We start from the raw sequence: 25,555 nt of genomic DNA, 5'->3' as shown, positions 1-25,555 counted from the left end.
CTTGGCAGGCTGTAATGTAAAAGATGATATAGTTTTGTAGTGATAGACATGGGCATGAATCCCAGTCCTGTAACTTAGTAGCTATGTGGCTTTGGGCAAAGCCATTGTTTTTGAAAATCAGTTTTATCATTTGTTGTATGAGGGTTGCCTTGAAATTTAAATGTAACAGTATAGTAGAGCCTGGCTTAAAGTTAAGACATTCAATAAACAATATCTGTTATTATGATAATAATTGATATAATAGCATCATCAGCTCATTCTCAGGAGGTTGATTTCAAATTTTCAGTGAAATCAGCTATTCACTATATTATAAATTATGTTGGATGTCTCTTCTATACTTTGTTAATATTATGTACTTACAGGTATTTTAGAACTAATGATATCAGATTCTAATTGCCTGTTTACTTATTTCCCCCCCCAGTATACTGTAAACTCCTTGAGAAAATAGGTGGGATAGCAATTTGCTTTTTACCTTATCTGCAGAGTTAATAAGAGACTGTTGAATGCTTTGAACTCCCCAGTGAAACACTTAATACTCCTATTAGGTGTTAATGTTACTAATAATATCTATCTAATTTCTGACACATTATTCCTAACAGATCTTGCTGGCCTCCATAGGAATCCTGATGTGCTTTAATGAAGTGTAATTTTGAAAATGACTAATACAGCTTGACAGAAAATAATTATGTAATTTAAGTGCTTAAAGTTCATGTATTATACCTTTCCTGTTTGCTAGAAGAGGGAGCAGAGTCCCAGGGGGTTAGGTGCTTTCTCTAAGGTCATGCTGGTTGGTGGCAGGCCTTTTTTTTTTTTCAAGCCAAGGAAAGATTAGCGCATTAAAGATTATCAAAATAAGGTGATGAGTATTGCTACTTAAGAAAAATCCAAACCTCTAAGGCTACTTTTGCAGTACAATGTAATATAGAAATATTATGCTAAGAAAATGTGAAATTTTATCATTCACCTGGAAGTGCTTGAGAAACAAATGGCATTAAACTTTAACTTTCATTATAGCCATTAGACATTACAAAAGGTAGGAGGGTGGGAGAGTGGGGTGAAGGTTGAAAGATTACCTATTGGTTACAATGTTCAGTCTTTGGTTGATGGGTACTCTAAAAGCCCAGACAGACTTTATCTCTACATAATGTATACATGTAAGAAATCTGCACTTGTAATCCATATGCCTATAAAAATAAAAATTAAAAAAAAATAAGAAATCTTTTTCTGCCTTAAAAAATAAAAAAATCCTTTAAATTTTCCAAAAGAACAAAAAGAAAGAGAGTATACTTTCCAGACTGTTAGCATTATTTCCTAAGGAGGCTGAGAGAAGGGAGAAATTGTTTTTTCTTTACATACTTTGGTATTTGTTAACTTATTATGGTGACTATATAATGGGTTTGTAATTTAAACCCTATAATATAGAACATTGTTCTTAAAACAAAAAACCATTAGAGATGCAAGCTGAAGCAAAGTATGTAGGGATGTGTGAGATAAATCTGTTCTCATTGACCTAACTTTTTAGAGAGTCCAAATTTTATTTCTAAAAAAGAATTAAATCTTTTATTCTTCTTTAGCAAGAATTTAGGGCAGTAGTATAAGAAATAGTACAGTGAATTGCATGATTAATTATTATTTAATTTAAGTAGACAGTGTTTATTACAAGAACTCATAGGAGAGAGATCATAGCAGTATATAGTTGAAACTATGAATACTAGAGTATAATTATTTCTCTTGTAGATTATATTTTGTTCTCTGTATTTGAAAAGTTATCCTCAGAGCTTACCAACTTTAGCTTTGCTATGTACCTGATCATTTTTGGGTGCCAGAAGGAAGTCTTGAGCAAGTGATCCTCAAGCACTTACAGGAAGTATATATTTACTCCTTACTAAGCTTACATTTGGACAGGACCAATGATCTTGCTCATGTAAGCATTAGCCATGATACTAGGAGAGTAAACCTTTGAAAAACAACAAGGATCAGAATAATGGTTGAGTGGTTAGCTGCCACTATTTTGAAATTGAAAAAGTCTTATGTTTAATGTAGTTATATTCTTCATCCTTTCTATAAATTGTTACATATCTTGAAGTTTTGGGAAACTACAATAAAAACATTCTTGTGTGTGGGTATGCATTGTTGGCAGAGGGACCCTGTGGACAGATTACATTGCTTCTCAAGTTACGAGACCTATAATATAGCATTATGAATTTGGGTAAATTGCTTAACTTCTCTGGACTTTACTTTGCTTACATGTAAAGTGGAATTAATAATAGCCTAACAAACATAAAAATCTTTGAGTTAGCTGAATTTTAGAGCTTATGCAAATCCTTTACAAATAAAGTAGCAGTGTTGATGGGATTCCTAAAGCTTCTCTGGCATCAGGAAGCACAGAACAATATTAAATAGTTAACAGTATATTAAAAATATGTTGGATATATCTTCACTAATAGCACATTTAGTAATAAAGTTTGTATAACTTTTTTTTTTTAAAACTGAGGATATAGTATTAACATGCTACTTAGTGAACATGACTGTGGAGGGCCAGGGTAATAGTTTGCTTTCTTTTTAATCTGGTTTGATGCAAAGAGAGCATAGTGTCATCTTCTTATTTTTAAAAACCTCTTTTTTGGTTTAACTGGGTTAATCGATTTCGACCTATATGTTTGGAATAAGTCTAAGGCAAATAAAATCTCTTATCTCCCTAGAAACTAATTTGTATCTCAGTACCATATTTTCTTTCAATTAACAACTTATGGCCACTTTTATGGCAGTTTCTTATCATTGGTAATATTTTACATGCAAATACAGATCTGGAAATTTAGATGACTTATTTCTGTGTGATTTTATTATCTATCTTCATAAATACTTATTTCTGGTGTTCTTAGAAAAAAAACTAAAGCTTATAAATACAGAGCTCAGATTATATGGTTATTGTAAAAAGGCTTTTTGCTCACTGGGCTTCTATATATTCTTGATACCTTATTTCTCCTTTTTTTCCCCCAATATTTTCAGATGTTTTGGAATGTTATTAAGCCCAGGTCGAAACGTGAAGAACAGTGACATGCATTTACTGGATATGGTAATGATAATCTTAAGCACCTTAACCAAGTATAGATGATAGTTATTTTATATTTGACAAGTATTTTCTATTTACAAATTTTGTCATATTGTCAAAATCATTTCTTGCAGCTGTGTGATAGTAATAATTAAATTTGTAAATGCAAACTTAAAATTACTTGTGAAAGAGGAATTCAGGACAATTTCCACCAAAAGAGTCATATGCAACAAATAAAAGGATTGTATTATGACAATGTCCATTTATTTTTTTGGCTTCTTAGAAAGATGTCTTTTCTTTGAACCTGTAGTAACAAGTACATGATTATAACAAGCATCTCCAGAGTGAATATGGTGCCTTTCATTTATTTTAATGCACTGTTATTAATTTGAGTTTGTGATGAGTACTTTTGTTTTCTTTAAAGCGTTTCCCTTTCCGAATTTCTTCTTGATTACCTGTCCTTAGCAAAGTACACTTATTCTAGGAGTAATGTTTATTTAAGGAATGGCCTTCAAGGTTAATATATATTTAACAGTTGATATTTAGTGTAAAAGTAGCAAGCTGTTTTAACTTTCAAATAGAAATACCTTCTAATATTGCAGTTAGTGAAAACATTTAATTTGTGATTTGGAGATGTTATAGGAAAATAATCATCTTAGAGTAAGTATAAAGTTTCTTACTGAACTGAGATTCTTATATTTAGTGATAATAAGCACTATATGCTTTCTTCTTTTCAGCTGTGTTTTGCAAATATCAGTTAAACATTACTAATTAGGTCAACTTTTTTTTGAGTAATTTCATGGTAATATCAATACTGATTTTATAGCAGTACAGGAATGGTTTATTCAGGCTTTTGGGTACTTGTTTGTCTGCTAAGTGTTGTGTGAAGTGATGAGGTTTTGCATATAAGTAAAATATAGCTCTTGCCATCTGTGGGTTCATGGTCTTGTGGGAAACAAACTTTTTAGTATCTGGTGGTACTACAAGGCACAGAAATAGAGGAAGCACTGCCTGAATAGGTCAGGTAAGGACAACCAGTTAAATTGACCATTAAAACATAAATTAGCTATTGATCTATGTCTCTTACATCTTTTTTTTTTTAACACATATCAGTAATGAAAGTGGTTTTACCTAAGGCAAGCCATTAGCATTTTGGAGCCCTGAAAATTCCATGAGGAAGTAGATTAGGAGGATTGAAGTATTAAAAACTTTTAAGATCCTAGGTCCAAATTAATCATGGTCTTTCAGAGTTTAAAAGACTAAGATGAATTACTGCAGAGATTTGTCCATAAAACCTAAATTCAGATTACAGAATTATAGAACTGGTATAAACTTCTGAGGCCCTTTCACTATGTCTCTCTAACTTTCAGAACAGTCCTCCCCACCTTTGAGTCAATATCTAAGTCAAAAGAGTTGTGAGCATTCATGCTCTCAGACAGAGAAGGGGCTTACTTGCAACAAATAGTTGGGCAAATGAGAGGCTTGTATTTGCAATGATTAGCAGTTGTGATTTGTTATTACCCAGTGTTGTTAATCTTCATAGTGGACATTGAACCTCAGCTAGACTACTTCTAATGAAAAGAAACTCATTACCTTATGTTAAAGTCTAAGGGACAGTTCTGGTTGTTACAAAGTTATTTTTTATAATCACCTGAAATCATAGTTCTTGTAACTTGGCCTAATTAGTCTTAATTCTGCCCTCTAGAACAAGATATTAATACTTTTACTCCTATGGCACTCCCAAATATCATGTGATCCTCATGACAGGAAAGTCCTATTTATAAATGAAGATCTATTTTTCAGTGAAATGGCCAGATTACTTATATATAACAGTCATGTGCTGAGTGAGAAAATTTCCGTGAATGATGGGCCCATACTTTAAGGTTGTCCTGCAAGATTTTTTTTTTTTTTAATTTTATTTTATTTTATTTTGCACACAAAACAATAAACATTTTCTAAAAGTACATACGAACAAAAAGATGCATATCAAACATATTGGGAAGGCTGCACATGGGAAGATGGGGAATAGAAATGGGGGGTGGGAATTAAAATAAATGAGAGAGGGACTTTGTATGGATCAATGATAATAACTCAATCCTCTATTTGACAAAGAAGAAGGATAAGGAAGAGGAAGAAAAAGAAAGTGGGATAAAGGATCAGAAGGAGAGGAAAATAGAAAAAATTAGAGTATGACTCCAGGGTAGACCTGTTTTGTTGTCGCTTGGTTCGTTGGTTGGTTTGACAGTTGTATTTTTCTTTCTTTTTTTTTTTTTGAGACGGAATCTCGCTCTGTCACCCAGGCTGGAGTACAGTGGTGCAATCTCGGATCAGTGCAAGCTCCGCCTCCTGGGTTCACGCCATTCTCCTGCCTCAGCCTCTCCGAGTAGCTGGGACTACAGGCGCCCGTCACCATGCCTGGCTAATTTTTTTGTATTTTTAGTAGAGACGGGGTTTCACCATGGTCTCGATCTCCTGACCTCGTGATCCACCCGCCTCAGCCTCCCAAAGTGCTGGGATTACAAGCGTGAGCCACCGCGCCCGGCCAACAGTTGTATTTTTCATATGTTTTGCCATGTTGGCCAGGCTGGTCTCGAGCTCCTAGCCTCAAGTGATCAACCCGCCTCAGCCTCCCAGAGTACTGGGACTACAGGCGTGAGCCACCACATCTAGCCCCCACATTGCTTCTGGCCTCTGCGGTAGACCTCCCAGACGGGGCGGCCGGGCAGAGGCGCTCCCCACATCCCAGACGGGGCGGCCAGGCAGAGGTGCTCCTCACTTCCCAGACGGTCGTCCTGCAAGATTATAATGTATTTTTACTGTACCTTTTCTGTGTTTCAGTACACAAATAGTATTGTTATAGTTGCTATAGTATTTGGTACAGTAACGTGCTGTACAAGTTTGTAGCCTTGGAGCAACAGGCTAGGCGTGTAGCACCTATACCATCTAGGTTTTTATAAGTACAGTGTATTCTATTTGCACAAAGAAATCACTTAATGACACATACCTTAGAACGTATCCCTATCATTAAGCAACAGGTGACTCTGTGTGTGTGTGTGTGTGTGTGTGTGTGTGTGTGTGTATACACACACAATTAGTTTTTTGGGAGAGTATAAGTAATAGAGACTCCATTTTCTTCCAATAATGAGGATATTTTTGGTCAAGATACTTGCAGGAATAAGGAAATTAGAATTTTATTTTTTATTTTTTTGAGACAGTCTTGCTCTGTCACCCAGGTTGGAGTGCAATAGTGCAATCTTGGCTCGCTGCAACCTCTGCCTTCAGGGTTCAAGTGATTCTCCTGCTTGAGCCTCCCTAGTAGCTGGGATTACAGGTGCATGCCACCATATCCAGCTAATTTTTGTATTTTTAGCATAGACGGGGTTTTGCCATGTTGGCCAGGCTGACCTCGAACTCCTGACCTCAGGTGATCCGCCTGCCTTGGCCTCCCAAAGTGCTGGAATTACATGTGTGAGCCACTTTGCCCAGCCGAAAGTGAGAATTTTTTTTAATTTTTAATTTTTTTTTTATTATTTAGGTTTTAGGGTACATGTGCACAATGTGCAGGTTTGTTACATATGTATCCATGTGCCATGTTGTTTTGCTGCACCTATTAACTCGTCACAGTCATTGATACCTGGGAAAAGCCTAACAGCAAGGTACCAAGAAAAGCAGAAAACTCAGTAGAACTAGGTTTCTTGGAACTGGAACACAATTTAAAATTTTAAATTAAAGTCCTAGAGATTCCTCAGAAAGTTCATGGATCTTTACAATTAACCGTATATTAACACTAGACCAGTAGCTGTACCCACGGTTAAAAATACATTTTATGTTGTAATCTAGCATACTCATAATGTGTGGTGTATGTGCAAAAAAGCAAAAGTTTCATGAAACAGTTTTACATGTATGATGATTTCTGCTATTTTCTCTTCCACTTGCTTCCTGCCCCCCTTCCTGCCTCCCAGTATCTGCTTTTGTTTTTTGTCTGTATAATTTATAATTTTTAAGGGTTTTTTATGTTTGTTTTCTCCATTTTCTCTTACCACTTAACAGTTTTCTAATACGCTGTTGTACTTTATATATTTTTTCCCTATTTCATAATTGTTGTAACTTTGTCTTATATGTGGCCTATCATGGCCTGACTTCTCATGAAAACCTTTTAGCTTCCACTGGTGACTGCCCACTTTCTTTGGTATTTGTTAATTGAAAGAGATTTTGAGCACTCAAGCATCCACAAGTTCTGATCTTGAAATGGATTGAATTCTTTTTTGGTCAGAAGCCCATTACTGTTCCAAATGGAGCCCTAATTAGGGAGCAGAGATGGAAGATAGGGGCCTGTGTACATGCCTGTGTGTGTGTGTGTGTGTGTGTGTGTGTGTGTGTGTGTGTGTGTAGAGTGGAGAAAGAGACCATTAACGTATGAGTGTGTTGGGGCTGCTGAGAGGGTTTCGTTTACAAGTGACCTTGAGTGTGTTTCATCTCTGGAATGCGTGGTCCCTGTGCTCAAGCTACACAATCTGATTAGTGAAGTATTACTAATACACTAGAAAAAATATACATAGTAATTACCAAATGACTGACACAGTTTTATAGGGGGTTCAGAGAAACATCTGTGAATGGGTAATAATGAAAAAAGAAAAGTTTTTCTCTTTGTTTTAGTCTGACCCTTTTAAGTCTCTATTCATAATGTGAGGAAATTGCTACAAAAACGGAAATATTGTAGATACTGTTCATTTGCATATGGAAATACTTGTATGCTGTGTGTTGTTCTTTCATGGGACAACCTCTACCCCTCCTCTCTCCACACACATATACACAAGCTATAAGTAGCCTTGCTTTCGCCATAGGAGTTGCTGGCTTTTTTAGTGAGAGTCAAGAGCTGGCTTGGTAGTCTTAAAGAATGGAGGAGAAGAAGAGGAAGGAGAGAAGGGAAGAAAGAGGGAGTAAGTGTAACAGTAGAGGGAGAGAGTTAATACACTTGGATGTTGCTTACAAACCAAAAATTAGTCTCCTAATACTAATTTATGATTGTAAGAAAGTATACAAATATCTGACATATAGAAAATAGACAAGTGTTAATTTTAAAGGTATTAATTGCTACAAACAATTAATATTTTAAGAATTCATGAAAAATTAGAATATTAGAAGAAAAATATTAACTTTCCCTACTGTGATTAGCTACTAGTTCAGTTTAACTGTCTTCAGCTAATTCTATATTATTGTTTTAATAGAAACCATATACATTCTTATGTTTATATGAGATTTGGACAATTGGCATCAAGATCAAGTTAAATATAACTTTGTAACAATATTATGTTTTTTTGGTTCAGCATGTAAGTATATGCCTCCTTTTATTAAAGGGTACGTGTCTTTAAATAGAAACCATGCTGGAGGAAAGCTGTAGAAGAATTTAATATTTAAATAAATGCTTTTGTAGGATGAAAAGAATTTACAATGAATATAAAGCTCCTGCTTGACTGTAAATCCAAATTTTAATAAGTTGTATTGCTTAAAGTAAGATGTAATTTAAAGTAGTGATTTTTTTGATGTCTTTTATCAGTAATTACTGTTTGAATTTTTATAGGAATCCATGGGAAAGAGCTATGATGGGAGAGCTTATGTCATCACTGGCATGTGGAACCCCAATGCACCAATATTTCTGGCACTTAATGAGGAAACCCCAAAAGGTGACTTTTCTTAAAAGATCCCTTATTGTTTCCTTTACATTTTATATAATGAACAATGTTGTTTCATCATGTTTTAAAAAAAATTTGGATCTCAAAGTGGACATATTCTTTCTATTGAGAAGTTGAGGTTCATTTTTATTCTTTATGCTTCTATGGGGGAAATCTCTACTAATTAAAAAAATCCTCCCCAAAAGCTATGTGAATTATTATTATTGTTATTATTTTAAGAGACAGGGTCTCATCTCACTCTGTTGTCCAGGATAGCGTATAGGGGCATTATAGCTCACTGTAACCTCAAACTCTCATGCTCAAGCAATCCTCCCACCTCAGCCTCCTGAGTAGCTATTAAATAGAACTACAGGTGTGTGCTGCTATGCATGGCTAATTTTTAAATTTTATTTTTGTAGCGATGGGGTTATGCTTTGTTGCCCAGGCTTGTCTTGAACCTTTAGCCTCAACTGATCTTCTTGCCTTCCAAAGCTCTGGGATTACAGATGTGAGCCACCGTACCTGGCCTGAATTAATTTTATTAGATTATAGAGAAAGCATTTGGGCTTTGTTTTTCATATACCACTATAGAGTTATTTCATTTATGGAGACTAGTGATGGAAAAATATTAAAGAAAATGATAAAAAGGAAATATTTTGGCATTTTGAATATTTTTAAATTATTAACTATTTTTGCATTATGGTTTATAGTTTTTCATTTATTAATTATTGGCTCCAGTCTTTTGGCCTTTGGGATGCTAGTAATATATATTAAATATTTCAGTTGTAGCAAATAGTTTTTTCTTAGTTTTTTAACTTTTCATATTATTTATCATGTCTAGTATTGAACAGAATGTATAAATGTTGAATAGTCACATTTTTCGTTGTTCCATTGTGTTTTTTCATTCCTACTTCATCCAGATAGCTGTTAATTGCATGTTTTTTGCCCTTCATCATCTACTTTTAAACTAAATTTAAAATTTTACCTGCCGAGTTATATTCCTACCCTAAATGCTTTACTGTCATTAAACCATGAATTCATATTTAGAATATAATGGATCAGTTTGTTTTATCATTAATTTTATATTATTTAGTTTATACCCACAGTAGACTTTTGGTTAATGACAGGAAGCATTCATAAATACTGATATGAAAGTATAATATGTTAATGAAGGGCATTAAAATGATAATTATTCTTTCATTTCCTTAGAGTATTCACCATTTATGTAAATCACATACATTGATCACATATTAAGCTGTCTAAAAATAAGGGCTAAACAGAAAAAAAAGATTATATAAAATTTAACTTTTCATTTATTAGCAGTAAATAAATTTAGACCCACAATTTGTTATTTCTGGAGACAGGCTTGCAAATACCTGTAACTTCTTTCTTATACTTGTTCAGAAGGAAGCCACAAAAATGATAAAAATAAGCCAGTTGACAGTTTCGAAGAACAAAATATAAGAATTTTGCATATCAAGTTATAAAAATAGTTTTTATGTTTTTAATGTAACACCTAGTTTAGTTTTATTTTGCAATAAAATATTTATTTGGTCCACAAATAAAATTTATTTATAATTTATTCTATTAAAATAAACTATATAATAGTGTATTATATTCTGATCCAAAGTATACATTTTAAATTTAAAATTATCTCATCTGCCACACAAAAATGTTGCCCTGATTTTTAAAATTTCTAAATTATGTCCTTGAAATTACACATTACTCATAGAATTTGTGATCAAATAAAGTTTGATTTTTATGGAAGAAGTTTAGACCCTGAGAGATGAAAAGTCTTGGATCTTTCCACTGCACTAAGATCCAGTTGAATGTTATATTCTGTCTTGTGTTATTCTTACTCCTTTCTCTAAGGTCCTCCAGGTCAAGTATAATGTCTAACAAATTTTAGTTTCTCTTCAATTGGCAGGTGTATTTATTAGTAAGACTGTATTTAGTAAGAATGTAATAAAATTGTTATTGAATTTGAGAAGCAGTTGATGAATCTGAATGTTATATAATATTTAAAAACACCATTGAGGGTTTCTTCTAATGGTGGCCTTGGTTGTTTGGACTTTCTTTTAACAGAGAACTAAAAATTGTAAAGAAAATAAATTTTAAAAAATATTTAAAAAGGAATGAGGAAATTACAAAATCGTATGGAATGACCAGGCCATAGATTCAAAAACCTCAATGAGGCCAGGCATGGTGGCTCATGCTTGTAATCCCAGCACTTTGGGAGGCTGATGGGGGTGGATCACCTGAGGTCAGGAGTTTGAGACCAGCCTGGCCAACATGGTGAAACCCCGTCTGTAGTAAAAATATTTTAAAAATTAGCTGGGTGTTGTGGCGGGCACCTGTAATCCCAGCTACTTGGGAGGCTGAGGCGGGAGAATTGCTTGAGCCCTGGAGGCGGAGGTTGCAGTGAGCCAAGATCGCTCCATTGTACTCCAGCCTGGGTGAGAGAGCGAGACTCTGTCTCAAAACAAACAAATAAAAAACCTCAATGAGTATCAAGCAGAGTAAATAAAATAAAATGAAATTCATGTTTTAACCTCTCATAGTGAAACTGAAGAAAACCTATAGACACTGACCTAGATGATTCTAGATTCAAATTAAAGGAAGGCTGTGGCCTAGTAAATATTTCAAATCATAACTAGAATTTTGGCTGATAACAAATACTGTTATGTCTAAAAGCACTTGTCAGGACTCTGATATATGTGTGTATACACACACACACACGAATATTTATATGTATATACATATATATGTATATACGAATATATATATGAAATATATAGATATGAAAACTACACAGGACTATTTCTTTGGAACTTTGATTAATGATTTTCCTGAGGGTAAATATGTATTACAACAATGAGGGTACTGAAAAATCTCTGGAGACTTTTCTTGAAGCATACAGCGTGGAAGTATTTATATCAGTGACCTGTCTTTTTTGAGACAGAGTCTCACTCTGGTTGCCCAGGCTGGAGTGCAGTGGTGCGATCACAGCTCACTACAGCCTCAACCTCCTGAGCTCAGGTGATTCTCTCACGTCAGCTTCCTGAGTTGCTGAGTAGCTGGTGGGCACAAACATGCCCAGCTAATTTTTTGTATTTTTAGTAGAGATGGGGTTTTGCCATGTTACCGAGGCTGGTCTTGAACTCCTGGACTCAAGCAATCTGCCTGCTTTGGCCTCCCAAAGTTTTTTACAGTTGTAAACCATTGCGCCCAGCTTTCAATCACATTTTATGTGTACAAGTTTAACATGGAGAAGGCCAAGTGTCTCTTTTGATTTGACAGTCCTTCCCATGCAACTCATTAAACAAACCTAGTAATTTCAGTTCTCTTTTTTATAAGATGAAGGGACAAATCCCTGTGATTTTCTAGAGATTCTCTGGGAAATCAGATAGTTTTAGAGTAAAAGATATCCTTTATTATTGCATTTTTTATTTTTGTATTAAAGACCTAATTTGGGGAATGAAAAAAGAAAAATTGTCAGGTGATTTATTAATAGACACTTAGGATTATTAGTTCCTAAGAAACATGGTTGGAATACTTGCATACTTATTTAATCAAAATGTTAATAGAACATTTAAAAATAAACATAGAAGGTATTACAATTGTAACGAATGTTAATTCTTTCATAAGTGAGGAAACTTTGTTTAAAGTAGTCAATGAATAATAAAGCTAGCATAAAACCCAGAAAATTTCTACTACAGATAAGCGAGTATACATGACTGTGGCAGTGGATATGGTAGTCACAGAGGTGGTGGAGCCTGTTCGCTTTCTCCTGGAGACAGTAGTTCGTGTGTACCCTGCAAATGAGCGATTTTGGTATTTCAGCAGAAAGACTTTCACAGAGACTTTCTTCATGAGATTGAAACAGGTAGGACCTTTTTGTTCTCTTCATATATAGTAACAAACATTTTTCTTTCCACACTTCTTTTTTAATGCCAAGATAATTCCTGAAGTTGCAAAACAATACAGTTCCTCAAAGAAATCAAATGATATTTGAAGTCAACCAATAGAGTGTTTGAAAAAGTCACATCTAGGTAATATTAGCTAAAAAAAACCCAGCTAGTTTAATAATTATATACTTTTTCCCTAGAAACCTGTAATGTATGAACCTTCTTAACAAATATTGACTCTGCATATAAAACAACGTTTCTGCCTTTTATAAACAATTACTTAAAACCAAAAAGGCAGTGCACAGAAATATCATATGCTTATAAAATTTTAATGAAAATGTTTTCAAGAAATACCTAATTTCTATAGTTATTTCTACCTGTAATATTAGATAGACAATATTATATGAACATCTTGTTTGACTCATCAGTGAGGTTATAAAATTATTTTAATATTAAATGAACAAAATTATGGTTTCTATGATATCCTCAAATTAGGCAGTATTAGTAGATAAAATATGTAACTTTTGTATTATAGCAAAGGAAGCAGATAATAATGAAACATAACTCGAATGCTAATCGTGTGAGTTTTTAAAAAATCAGGATAAAAATGCTCTATTAGAATAATGAACATCTTTTATATGCTGTTTTTGTTAGTACTTCCATTCTCCCAAGTTTTAAAATGCTTGCTGCCTCATATACTATAATATGTGCACTGCTGTGTGATAAAAGCAGGCACCAGCACAGGAAACAAATATAGAAGCCTCTTACCCATTTTCATGTAAAAAAACTTGCCATGGCGCATTTCGGCTTCATATACTATGTACTTGGAAATTATCGTGGTTTTAAAAAAATCTTTCATAAAATTATTATGGCTGTTATTTGACTCAGTTATTACTGTGTGAACTGCTTTTATATAGCATATTCTAATGAAGGTTATGTGAGCAATATTCAAACTTCAGTCTCCTGAGCATCTTTTAATATTTTATTATGAGATTTTTTTCCCTGTCTTCCTTCCTCCCCATCCTTCTTTTTTAAAAAAATAGCTTAGTTGTTATGACTATCCAATAATTCTTCATTTTGAGCCAAAGAATTATTCATAGTTGCATAATCGTGAATAAAGGAGCTGGAGCTGTGTAGAAAGTTGTCATTCTTCTAATGATAAATTATAAATTATAATGTAAATTATACCTCCTAGAGATCTGAGAAAATGTTAGGTTTTTCCCAGTTCTAGTACTTTTGACTGTCTGCCTGGAGAAAGAGAGAGAGAGAGAGAGAGAGATTAAAGTAATTGTTAAAATTCATGTAAGTAATTATTGCAAGACCTGAGACTATAACTCCTTACCTTAAGCCAGAATATGCTGCTGTAAGGCCAGACTAGCTTCTTTCTACAACTCCAGAAGGTGGGTTGGTTTGGGGTGGTTGATGGTAATCTGGAGATGTTGGTCTACACTATACAACATTGGTAGAAAGAATGAATTAGGTGATTACCTAATGCAATTCAAAGTAACCTTTGAAAATCTGGGTCTAGGCCATTACTACTTTAAAGAAATAGAGAATGCATTGATTTCAGTTCTAAATGATTTAGACACCTAGAACTTTTTCTTTCATTCTGAGAGTGTTGGACTTACTGAATGAAACCAGAACTTGTCCTGTACCCAGACAGGATTAGACCAGACTCCTGGGGGCAACACCAAAGTACATGAGATGCCCTATTCCCAAACTATTTTTTCTTGGCAGATTTCTTCTCTCAAATATAGCAGGACTTTATGTGTGGGCGGGGGGATGTATGAAAGTCTGCTTTGTTCCTGTTTAGTGTCCACTCAGGGCCAAATGGCATTTCATTTCATTCATTGTCCATTTACTGGGAGCAAGGAGAGCACTTAACAAGAGGATGGAAATTAGAGGCTGGGAAAGTAAACTAGAGAAAGTCCTTTTGTGTCTGGAATTGGTTCCTTCCGGTGGGTTCTTGGTCTTGCTGACTTCAAGAATGAAGCCACGGACCCTTGCGGTGAGTGTTACAGTTCTCAAAGATGGTGTGTCCAGAGTTTCTTCCTTCAGATGTTCAGATATGTCCGGAGTTTCTTCCTTCCAGTGGGTTAGTGGTCTCGCTGACTTCAGGAGTGAAGCCGCAGACCTTCGCGGCAAGTGTTACAGCTCATAAAGGTAGTGCGGACCCAAAGACTGAGCAGCAGCAAGATTTACTGTGAAGAGCAAAAGAACAAAGCTTCCACAGTGTGGAAGAGGACCCTAGCGGGTTGCTGCTGCTGGCTCAGGTGGCCAGCTTTTATTCCCTTATTTGGCCCAGCCTGTGTCCTGCTGATTGGTCCATTTTACAGAGCACTGATTGGTCCATTTTACAGAGTGCTGATTGGTCCGTTTTTACAGAGTGCTGTTTGGTGCGTTTACAAACCATAAGCTAGACACAGAGCACTGATTGGTGCGTTTTTACAGAGTGCTGATTGGTGCGTTTACAAACCTTTAGTTAGAGTGCTGATCGGTGCATTTACGCTCCTTTAGCTAGACCGAAAAGTTCTCTAAGTCCCCACCCAACCCAGAAGCCCAGCTGGCTTCACCTCTCACTTTGACCTGAGTTTAACGGGGGTAGACATTAATTAGGTGTAAGTGGGAAACACCAAGTATAAATGCCCAGAGAACCAGAAAGCCTGGGAAGCACAGTAGTTGATGGTGAAAGGCAAGTAGGCCCCTGGCCATGTGAAACTTTGGGTCCACGTTCAGTGTTCTTTTCTAAATCAACTTTATTGAGGTAGTTAGCATACAGTAATATGCACCCATTTAATAGTACATTTTGATGAGTTTTGACAAATTTATACACATGAATAATCACCACCAAAATTAAGATCCCTCACTCTTAAAAGTTTTATAGTGTCCATGCCAGCTAATCTTTCCCACCCTCAGCCTCAGGCAATGACTGATGTGCTTTCTGTCATTACAGTAACTGGAATCATACGCTTCTTTTATGTAAAAGCTTTCTTCATGTAACAATGCTTTTGAGATCCATCCATGTTGTATGTCAGTTGTTAATCTTTTTATTGTTGAATGTTATTCCTTTCTATAACTGTACCATCATTTATTAGATCATATGTTGGCAATTTGAGTTGTTTCTGTTTTTGGTTAGTGTGGTTAAAGCTGCTGTGTCTTTCTGTGGACGTAGATTTTCATTTCTTTTGGGTTGATACCAAGAAATGGAATTGCTGTGTGGTATGGTAAGTAGAAACTGCCAAACTGTTTTCTACAGTGCTTGACCACTTTATTTTCCCTCCAGCAGTATTATGTGTGTCCCAGTTTCTCCTCATCCTTGTCAGCACTTAGTATTTTCAGTCTTTTAAATTGTAGCTATTCTTAGGGGTGTGTAGATGTATCTCATTGCAATGTCAATTTACATTTCACATTGAGTAATGATTTTGAGTATTTTTTTCTTATGCTTATTAATCATTCATATATCTTCTTTATAAAATGTCTATCTAAAATTTTTGTCCACTTTTTGTTTGTCTTACTGAGTTGCAAGGGTTCTTTATATTTTCTGAATATATTTTCTTTTGTCAGATACACATATTTCAGATAGTTTCTTCCTGACAGTGGCTTGCCTTTTTATTTTCATAATGTCTTTTGAAGAACTGAAGTTTTACATTTTGATGAAGTCATATTAATATTTTATTTTATTGTTTTTGCTTTTTTTGTATCCTATCTAAGGAAATTTTGCCTACCTCAAGGTTGTGAAGATGTTCTTTACGTTTTCCTGTAGAGACTTTATAGTTTCAGGCCTATTATCTATTTTCTGTTAATTTGTATGTATGGCATGAAGGCTTGAGGTCATCTTCCCACACCTGTCTCATATAGGTATACAGTTGTTCCAGCATCATTTGTTGAAAAGACTCTTTTATCTATCGAATTAGTTTGTCTAAAATTAATTGACTGTAGATGTATAAGTCTGTTTCTGGGACACTATTTCTCTTCCATTGAACTCTATGTGAGTACCACACAGTCTTGCTCATTACAACTTTATATTATGTATTAAAGTCTGTGTTGTAAGCTTCCCAACCTTTCTCATTCTTAAAGTTGTTTTATTTGTTGCGGGTTCTTTGCATTTCCATCTGAATTTTAGGATTAGTTTGTCAGTTTGTAGAAAAATGCATGCCCAGGCTGGACGCAGTGGCTCACACTGGTAGTCCAAGCACTTTGGGAGGTTGAGGCAGGAGGATCACTTGAGGCCAGGAGTTTGAGACCAGCGTAGGCAACATAGCAAGACTCAGTTTGTAAAAAAAAGTAAAATAAAATTACCCAAGCATGGTGGTGCGCACCTATGGTCCCAGCTTCTCAGGAGGCTGAGGTGGGAGGATTGCTTGAGCCCAGGAGGTTGAGGCTTCAGTGGGCCGTGATCATGCCACTTGCACTCCAGCCTGGGCCACAGAGGACACCCCATCTCTAAAAAATAATAAAAAAAAGAAAAATGAATTCCCAGATTTTGACTGAGAATGCCTGGAATATGTATATGATTTTGGGAAGAGTTGCTGTTTTGTTTTTTGTTTTTTTTTTTTTTTTTGAGATGGAGTCTCAACTTGTCGCCCAGGTTGGAGTGCAGTGGCACCATCCCAGCTCACTGCAACCTCTGCCTCCCAGGTTCCAGTGATTCTCCTGCCTCAACCTCCCGAGTAGCTGGGACTACAGGCACCCACCACCACGCCTGGCTAATTTTTGTATTTTTAGTAGAGATGGGGTTTTGGCATGTAGACCAAGCTGGTCTTGAATTCCTGACCTCAAGTGATCCACCCTCCTCGGCCTCCCAAAGTGTCGGGATTACAGGCGTGAGCCACTGCACCTGTCCTCTGAGAGTTGCTGTCTTAAGAAGAGTGAGTCTTCAATAAACATGGCCTATCTCATGGAATATCACTTCATTTATTTAGCTCTTCTTTAATTTATCTCAGCAGTTATGTCACTTTTAGTATACAGGTTTTACACATACTTTAAGTTATCTCTACCTAGTTCATGAATTTTTCATCTCAGGGTATAATTGACAAAATGGAATAGACTTAAGGTGTACAATGTGATGATTTGATACGTATATATTGTGAAATGATTACCAAAATCAAGTTAGTTAACACATCTGTCACCTCACATAAGTTACCTTTTTGTGTGTGTGTAGAACACTTAAGATCTACTACTATCTTAGCAAATTTCAAGTACACAATACAATATTGTTAACTATAGTCACCATGGAACATATTCATCTTATAACTGAAAGTTTTTACCCTTTGATCAGCATCTCACTTTTTCCCCCAAACCCCATCTCCTGGCAACCACTATTCTACTCTGTTCTATGAGTTTAACTTTTTTAGACTAGTTAAAAATGAGATCATACAGTATTTGTCTTTCTAGTCTAGCTTTTTTTTTACTTAGCATAATGCTCTCCACCTTTACCCATGTTACTGCAAATGACAGAATTTTCTTCTTCTTTATGGCTGAGTCATATTCCATTATGTGCAAGTATGTGTGTATATATTCATCCATTCATTGACAGACATGTTTCCATGTCTAGTGAATAATGTTGCAATGAACATGGAGTGTAGATATGTCAAGATACTGATTTTGTTTCCTTCAGATATATACCCAGCAGTGTGATAGCTAGATCATGTGGTAGCTCTATTTTTAATTTTTTGAGGACTCTGTACTGTTTTTCATACTGGCTATACCAGTTTACATTCCTACCATCAGTGTGCAGGGGTTCTGTTCTCACCAACATTTGTTATTTCTTGTCTTTTTTTTTTTTTTGTGATGGGGTCTCATGTTGCCCAGGCTGGTTTCAAACTCCTGGGCTAAGCTGATTCTCCTACCTTGGCCTCCCAAAGTATTGAGATTATAGGCATGAGCCACTGTGCCTGGCCATATTTCTTGTCTTTTCAATAATAACCATTCTAATGGGTGTGAGGTAATATCTCATTGTGGTTTTGACTTGCGTTTATTTCTTTGAAGATTAGTGATATTGAGCACCATATCATGTATCCGTTGGCCATTTGTATGTCTTCCTTGGAAAAATGTCTATTCAAGTTTTTTGTTCATTTTCTAATTTTGGCTTTTTCTGCCATTGAACTGTATGATACGCACACACACACCCCTTATCAGATATATGGTTGCACATATTTTCCCCCTTCCATAGGTTGCCTTTTCATCTTGTTGAATATTTGCTATGCAGAAGTCTTTTAGTTTGCTGTAGTTGTACTTGTTTATTTATGCTTTTTTTGGCCTATGCTTTTGGGGTCATATTCAAAAAATAATTGCCAAGACCAATGTAAAGGAATTTTTCCCCTGTATTTTCTTCTAGGTGTTTTATGGCATCAGGTCTTAAATGTAAGTCTTTTGTCTATTTTGAGTTAATATTTGTGAATGATAAAAGATTGGAGTCTAATTTTAATTCTTTTGCAGATGAATATCTAGTTTTCCTAACATCATTTATTACAGAACTATGTATGTGTGGGCTTACTTCTGGGCTCTGTTTTGTCTCATTGGTCTGTGTGTTTTTATGCCAATACACTATTGTCTTGCTTATTATAGCTTTGTAATATGTAGAAATAAGGAAGTGTGATGTCTCCAGCTTTTTTTTCCCCCAAGATTGCTATGGATATTTGGGTTCTATATGAATTTTAGGATTGTGAAAAATGCCATTGGGATTTCGATAGGGATCATATTGAATCTATAGATTTCTTTGGATAGTATGGACATTTCAACAATATTTTTCTAATCCATGAACATGAGATAACTTTCCACCTATTTGTATCATTTTCAGTTTCCTTCATCAATGTCTTACAGTTTTGTTTTTTTGTTGTTTTGTTGTTTTGTTTTGTTATGGAGTCTTGCTCTTGTTGCCCAGGCTGGAGTGCAGTGGTATGATCTTGGCTCACTGCAACCTCTGCCTCCCGGGTTCAAGCTATTCTCCTGCTTCAGCCTCTTGAGTAGCTGGGATTACAGGCGCCTGCCACCACGCCTGGCTAATTTTTGTACTTTTAGTAGAGACGGGGTTTTGCCATGTTGGCCAGGCTGGTCTCAAACTCCTGACTTCAGGTGACCCGCCTGCCTTGGCCTCCCAAAGTGCTAGGATTACTGGCATGAGCCACCGTGCCCGGCCAATGTCTTATAGTTTTTAGTGTATGGATCTTTCACTGCCTTGGTTAAATTTATTTGTAAGGGATTTTTTTGTTCAGTATGCTACTTAAATGGGATTATTTTTTACATTTATTTTTCAGATAGTTTGTTAATTTTGTATCGAAATATAAGCAAATTTTGAATGTTAAGTTTGTACCCTGTAACTTTACTGAATTTGTTTGTTCTAACAGTTTTTTTTTTTTTTGGTGGAGTCATCAGAATTTTCTATGTAATAAGATCATGCCATCTACAAACAATTTAACTTTTTCATTTCCAATTTGGATGCCTTATCTTGCCCAGTTGCTCCTGCTAGGACTTTCAGTACTGTGTTGAATAGAAGTGGTGAGAGTGGGCACCCTTGTTACTATTCACCTTTGAGAATGATGTTAGCTGTGGGCTTGTCATATATGGCCTTTCTTATTTTTTGGGGTACATTCCTTCTATACCCAATTTCCTGGGCATTTTTATCATGAAAGGATGTTGAATTTTGTCTTTTTCTGAATCTATTGAGAAGATCATATGATTTTTGTGTTTTATTAATGTGGTTTATCATATTTATTGATTTGTGTATAGTGAATCATCTTGTACCCTAAGGATGAATACCATTTGATCATGCGTATGATCTTTTTACTCTGGTGTTGATTTCAGCTTGCTAGTGTTTTGTTGAGAACTTTTGTGCATCTGTGTTCATTTGGATTACTGGCCTATAGTTTTCTTGTGATGTCTTTGTCTGGCTTTGGTATCAGGGTAATGCTGGCCCCATGAAATGAGTTTGCAAGTATTTCCTCCTCCTCAATTTTTTTTTGGAGGAGTTTGTGAAGGATTGGCATTAAATGTTTGGTGGTATTCAGTAGTGAAACCATCAGGTCCTGGGCTTGGCTTTGCTGGGAGACTTTTTATTGCTGATTCAGTCTTCTTATTCTTTATTGGTCTTTTCAGATTTTCTGTTTCTTCATTATTTCATCTTGGTAGGTCATATGTTTCCAGGAATTTATTTATTATTCTAGGTTATCCATTTTGTTGCCATATAGTTGTTCATAATAGTCTCTTATGATCTGTTGTATTTCTGTGGTATCAGTTATAATGCCTCTTCTTTCATTTGTAATTTTATTTATTTGAGTCCTCTCTCTTTTTTTCTTGGTTATTCTAGCTAAAGTTTTGTCAAGTTCCGTTTATCTTTCCAAAAAACCAGCTTTTAGTTTTGTGCATCTTTTCTGTTGTTTTACTATTCTCTATTTCATTTATTTCTGCTCCAGTCTTTGCTATTTTTTCCATATACTAATTTGGGTCCAGTTTTTTTTCCCCTTAGTTTGCTGAGATGTAAAGTTAAGTTGTTTGAGGTCTTTTTTTCCCCATAATTTAGACATTTATTGATATAAACTTTCCTACTTAGAACTTCTTTTGCTTTATCCCATAAGTTTTGGTATGTTGTATTTCCATTTTGTTTTGTCTTAGATATATTTTAAATTTCCTTTTGATCCATTGATTGCTCAGGATTGTGTTCTTTAGTTTCTATATATCTGAATTTTCCATTTTTCCTTCTGTTTTTATTTCTAGTTTTATACCATTGTGGTCAGAAAAGATACAGGATATGATTTTAATTTTCTTGAATTTAAGACTTTTTTTGTGTGTCTTAACATATTTATTCTAAAGAATGTTCTGTGTGTGACAAGAATGTGTATTTTGCTGCTGTTGGATAGGATGTTCTTTCTATGTCCGTTAGGTCCATTTTTTCTATCGTGTTGTTCAAATCTGTTGATTCCTTATGATTTTCTGCCTGCATGATCTATCTACTGTCAAGAGTGGCATAATAAAGTCCCCTCTATTATTATATTGTCATTTATTTCTCCTTGAAGTTCTCTTAATACTTGCTTTATAATGAGGTGCCCTGATGTTAGATGTATTACTGTTTACAATAGTTAAATCTTCTTGATGAATTGACCCCTCTGTCATTATATAATGATCTTCTTTGTCTCTTCTGACAATTTTCGACTTAAAGTCTACTTTGTCTGATATAAATCTAGCCACTCTGTTCTCTTTTGGTTACCATTTGCATAGACTATCTTTTCCCATCCCTTCATTTTCAGCCTGCGTGTTCTCAAAGCTAAAGTGAGTCTCTTGTAGGTAGCATATTCTTGGATCTTAATTTTGTATCCATTCAGTCACTCTATTTCTTTTTGTTTTTGTTTTGAGAAGGAGTCTTACTCTGTTGCCCAGATTGGAGTGCACTGGTGACTTGATCTTGGCTCATTGCAACTGCCATCTCCTGGGTTCAAGTGATTCTTCTACCTCAGCCCCCTGAGTAGCTGGGATTACAGGTGTTCACCACCACACTTAGCTAATTTTTGCATTTTCATTATAGACAGGGTTTCATTATGTTGGCCAGACTGGTCTTGAACTCCTGACCTCAAGTAATCTGCCCACCTCAGCCTCCCAAAGAGCTGGGATTATGGGTGTGAGCCATAGCACCCAGCCTACTCTATATCTTTTGATTGAATAATCCTTTTACATTTAATTATTGGTAGGTAAGGACTTATTATTGTCATTTTATTAATTTTCAAAATGGTTTGTAGTCCTTTGTTCCTTTCTTTCTCTTTTGCTGTCTTTCTTTATAATTTGGTGACTTTTTGTGATGGCAGGCTTTTATTTCTTTTATTAATCTTTTGTGTATCTACTGCAGGATTTTGCTTTGTAATTACCATGAGGCTTACATAAAATATAATTATTACATGTTATTTTAAGCCAGTAACAACTCAACTGTGTTTGCATACAAAAATTCTACACTTTTACTCCCCTATCTCTCAGATTTTAGGTTATTGATGTTACAGCTTTTAATATTGTGTGCCCATTAAAATTATTTTAGCTATAATTATTTTTAATATGTTTTAACTTTTATACTAGAGTTGAAAGTGATATACATACCACCACAAGAATATTAGAGAATTCTGATTTTGACTATCTATTTGCTTTTACCAGTGAGTTTTATACATTCATATGTTTTTACATTGTTAATTAGTATCCTTTCATTCCAACTTGAAGAACTTTGGCATTTCTTATAAGGCAGATCTTTGTGATGATGAACTCCTTTAGTTTTTGTCGGGGAAAGTCTTTCTCTCTCTTTCATTTCTGCTGTACAGCTTTGCCAGGTATAGTATTCTTGGTTGAGGGTTTCTTTTCTCTTTCAATATATTGAATATATTATTCCACTGTTTCTTGCCCTGCAAGATATCTGCTGAGGAATCCACTTACAGTCTTACAAGGGCTCTTTTGTATGTGACAAAGTGCTTTTCTCCTGCCATTTTCATAATTCTCTCTTTGTCTTTGACTTTTGACAATTTAATTATACTATGTCCCGGTGTAGACTTTTCAACCTGTTTGGAAATCTTTGGGTCTCATAAATTTGACTGTCCTCTTCTTTTCCTAAATTTGGGATCTTTTCAGCCATTATTTCTTTATATAGATTTTTCAGTCTCTTTTCCTTCGGATACTTCTGGAATGCTTATGTTGTTTTACTTGATGGTGTTCCAGATATCCTGTAGACTTTCTTCACTCTTTGTTTGTTTGTTTTTGCTTCTCTAACTGGATAATTTTAAGTGACTTATCTTTGAGTTCACTGATTTTTTTATTCTTCTGCTTGGCCAAGTCTGCTGTTGAAGCATGCTATTAAATTTTTAAATTCAGTCATTACGTTCTTCAGCTTTATGATTTTTTTAAAGAGGGTGCAGGGTCTCACTCTGTCACCCACCCTGGAATACAGTGGCACAATCATAGTTCACTGTAACTTCGAACTCCAGGGCTCAAGTGATGATCCCACCTTAGCCTCCCAAATAGCTAGGACAACAGGCATGGGCCACCACACCCACCTAATTTTTTAAAAATAACTTTTGTAGAGGCAGAGTCTTGCTATTTTGCTTAGGCTTGTCTTGAATTCCTGGTCTCCAGAGATCTTCTCGCCTTGGCCTCCCAAAGTGGTAGGATTATAGGCATAAACCACTGTGCCTAGCTGGATTTAAAAAATGGTTTTTATTACTTTGTTGAACTTATTTTGTTCATGTATTGTTTTTCTGATTAGTTTAGTTGTCTGTGTTTTCTTGTAGTTCACTGATTTTTGAGAGTATTATTCTAAATTCTTTGTTAGTTACATATCTTCATTTGTTTAGGGTCAGTTATTACAGCTTTATTAGTTTCCATTTAGTGGTATCATGTTTCCCTGATTCTTTGTGATCCTCATATCATTGTATTAGTGTCTGCACAGTTTAGGAAGTGATCACCTCTTCTAGCCTTTACATGTTCACTTTGGCAAGGAAAGGTCTTTACTAGTCTGCCAAGCCTGGGCTTCTGGATGGGCCAGCTGGTAGCATATGCAGGTAAGTGAGGCTGGGGTCTCTGATCTGGTGGGGCTGCTGCCATTGCTCTAAGGTTGGGTGCAGCTCTCTTGTTGGGCAGGCCCACTGACTGGTATCTGAGGTCAAATGAGACTGTTGGTTGGGCTTTGTAATTGCCTCTGGTTGGGTGAGGCTGCAGGCTGTGCCCCAAAGTTAGGCGGGGTTGCTGGCTGGGCTCTACAGCTAGATGGCATTACAGTCAGGTGGGGATACTGGTTGGACTCCCTAATTGGTTGGGGCTGGAGGCTGTGCCCCACTATTTGATGTAGTCATTGGCTAGTCTCCCTGGTTGGGTGGGACTGCAGGTTATACTCTGGGCTGCTGGCTTGGTTCCCTGCCTGGGCATGGTTGCCATTGGTGCTCTGCAGCTGGGCTGGATTGCTGACTGGGAAACACAGACACTCAGTACTGCCAACCATACTCCCTGGCCAGACTGGGTGCCGGGATTGCTCTGCAGGTGAGAGGAGTGCTGCCTGGGCTCCTTGTCAGGTGAAGCTGTCAGCAGGGATGTGTGGTGCCATTGCCAAGATACATGTGCTTGTTGCATGTGGTCTAGTCCTGACAATTCTCAATATTCTGTAGGAGAAGAGATATAATTTGGCCTTTTGGGAAGCACCCTGGAATATTGGGGAAGCCATATGTTCACCTTGTGCTGCTGGCGAAACCATAGACTCAGCAATCTCTCTTGGCATGAGGCTGTATTGGCCTGGGGTAGTGGCAACATCATCAAATTGCAATTGCTCCACTTATACTTCCAATACAACTTATCTAAGTTTTGTGCTTCTGTAATTTTTGCAAAGATGTTCTTGTATGTGGATAGTTGCTAGTTGGTATTTCTGTGATGGGGACTAGAGCTTGGGACCTCCTATTCTGCCATCTTGCTGATGTCATTCCTCAGAACACACGTTTTTGATATTACTATTAATTGTATTCTTTAAATTTTAGTTTTTTATTGTCTATTTTTAGAATACCTAAAGACTTGATTTTTGTATATTAGCCATATTTTCTGCAACTTTGCTAAATTAACTTTTTTTGTTGTTGTTGTTGAGATGGAGTTTCGCTCCTGTTGCCCAGGCTGGAGTGCAATGGCGAGATATCGGCTCACTGCAGCCTCTGCCTCCTGGTTTCAAGCGATTCTCCTGCATCAGCCTCCCGAGTAGCTGGGACTACAAGCATGTGCCACCACACCTGGCTAAGTTTTAATTTTTTGTAGAGATGGGGTCTTGCTATGTTGCCCAGGCTGGTCTTGAACCCTTGGACTCAAGCAAACCTCCCACTGCAGCCTTTTAAAATGCTGGGATTACAGGCATGAGCCACTGTGCCCAGCTCTTTTAGATTCTTAATGCTTTCTCTATATATGATCATGTTGTCTGCCAATAAAGG

General features: G+C 36.0%; 1 protein-coding gene across 5 annotated transcripts in view; it reads left to right on the top strand.

Annotated features, from left to right (window-relative positions):
• Nucleotides 1-25,555, top strand: part of LOC116473207 (rab GTPase-activating protein 1-like) — a 435,590-nt gene that overhangs the window by 34,976 nt on the left and 375,059 nt on the right. For 4 of the 5 annotated variants that reach the window (XR_009214608.1, XM_058443073.1, XM_058443070.1 and 1 more), the window contains 3 exons: nucleotides 3,010-3,076; nucleotides 8,634-8,736; nucleotides 12,444-12,610. Coding sequence is in view for 4 of the 5 variants with exons in the window: in XM_058443073.1 (XP_058299056.1) it covers nucleotides 3,010-3,076; nucleotides 8,634-8,736; nucleotides 12,444-12,610 (337 nt within the window). In the remaining variant the exon portion in view is untranslated. Of the gene's footprint in view, nucleotides 1-3,009; nucleotides 3,077-7,901; nucleotides 7,993-8,633; nucleotides 8,737-12,443; nucleotides 12,611-25,555 lie in introns of those variants that run through there. The other variant, XM_058443074.1, reaches the window with a different exon arrangement.

This window comes from Hylobates moloch, unplaced genomic scaffold (assembly GCF_009828535.3).
Source record: "Hylobates moloch isolate HMO894 unplaced genomic scaffold, HMol_V3 SCAFFOLD_8, whole genome shotgun sequence".
NCBI classification, from domain to species: domain Eukaryota; kingdom Metazoa; phylum Chordata; class Mammalia; order Primates; family Hylobatidae; genus Hylobates; species Hylobates moloch.
This window is presented reverse-complemented; position numbering and strand designations above follow the sequence as displayed.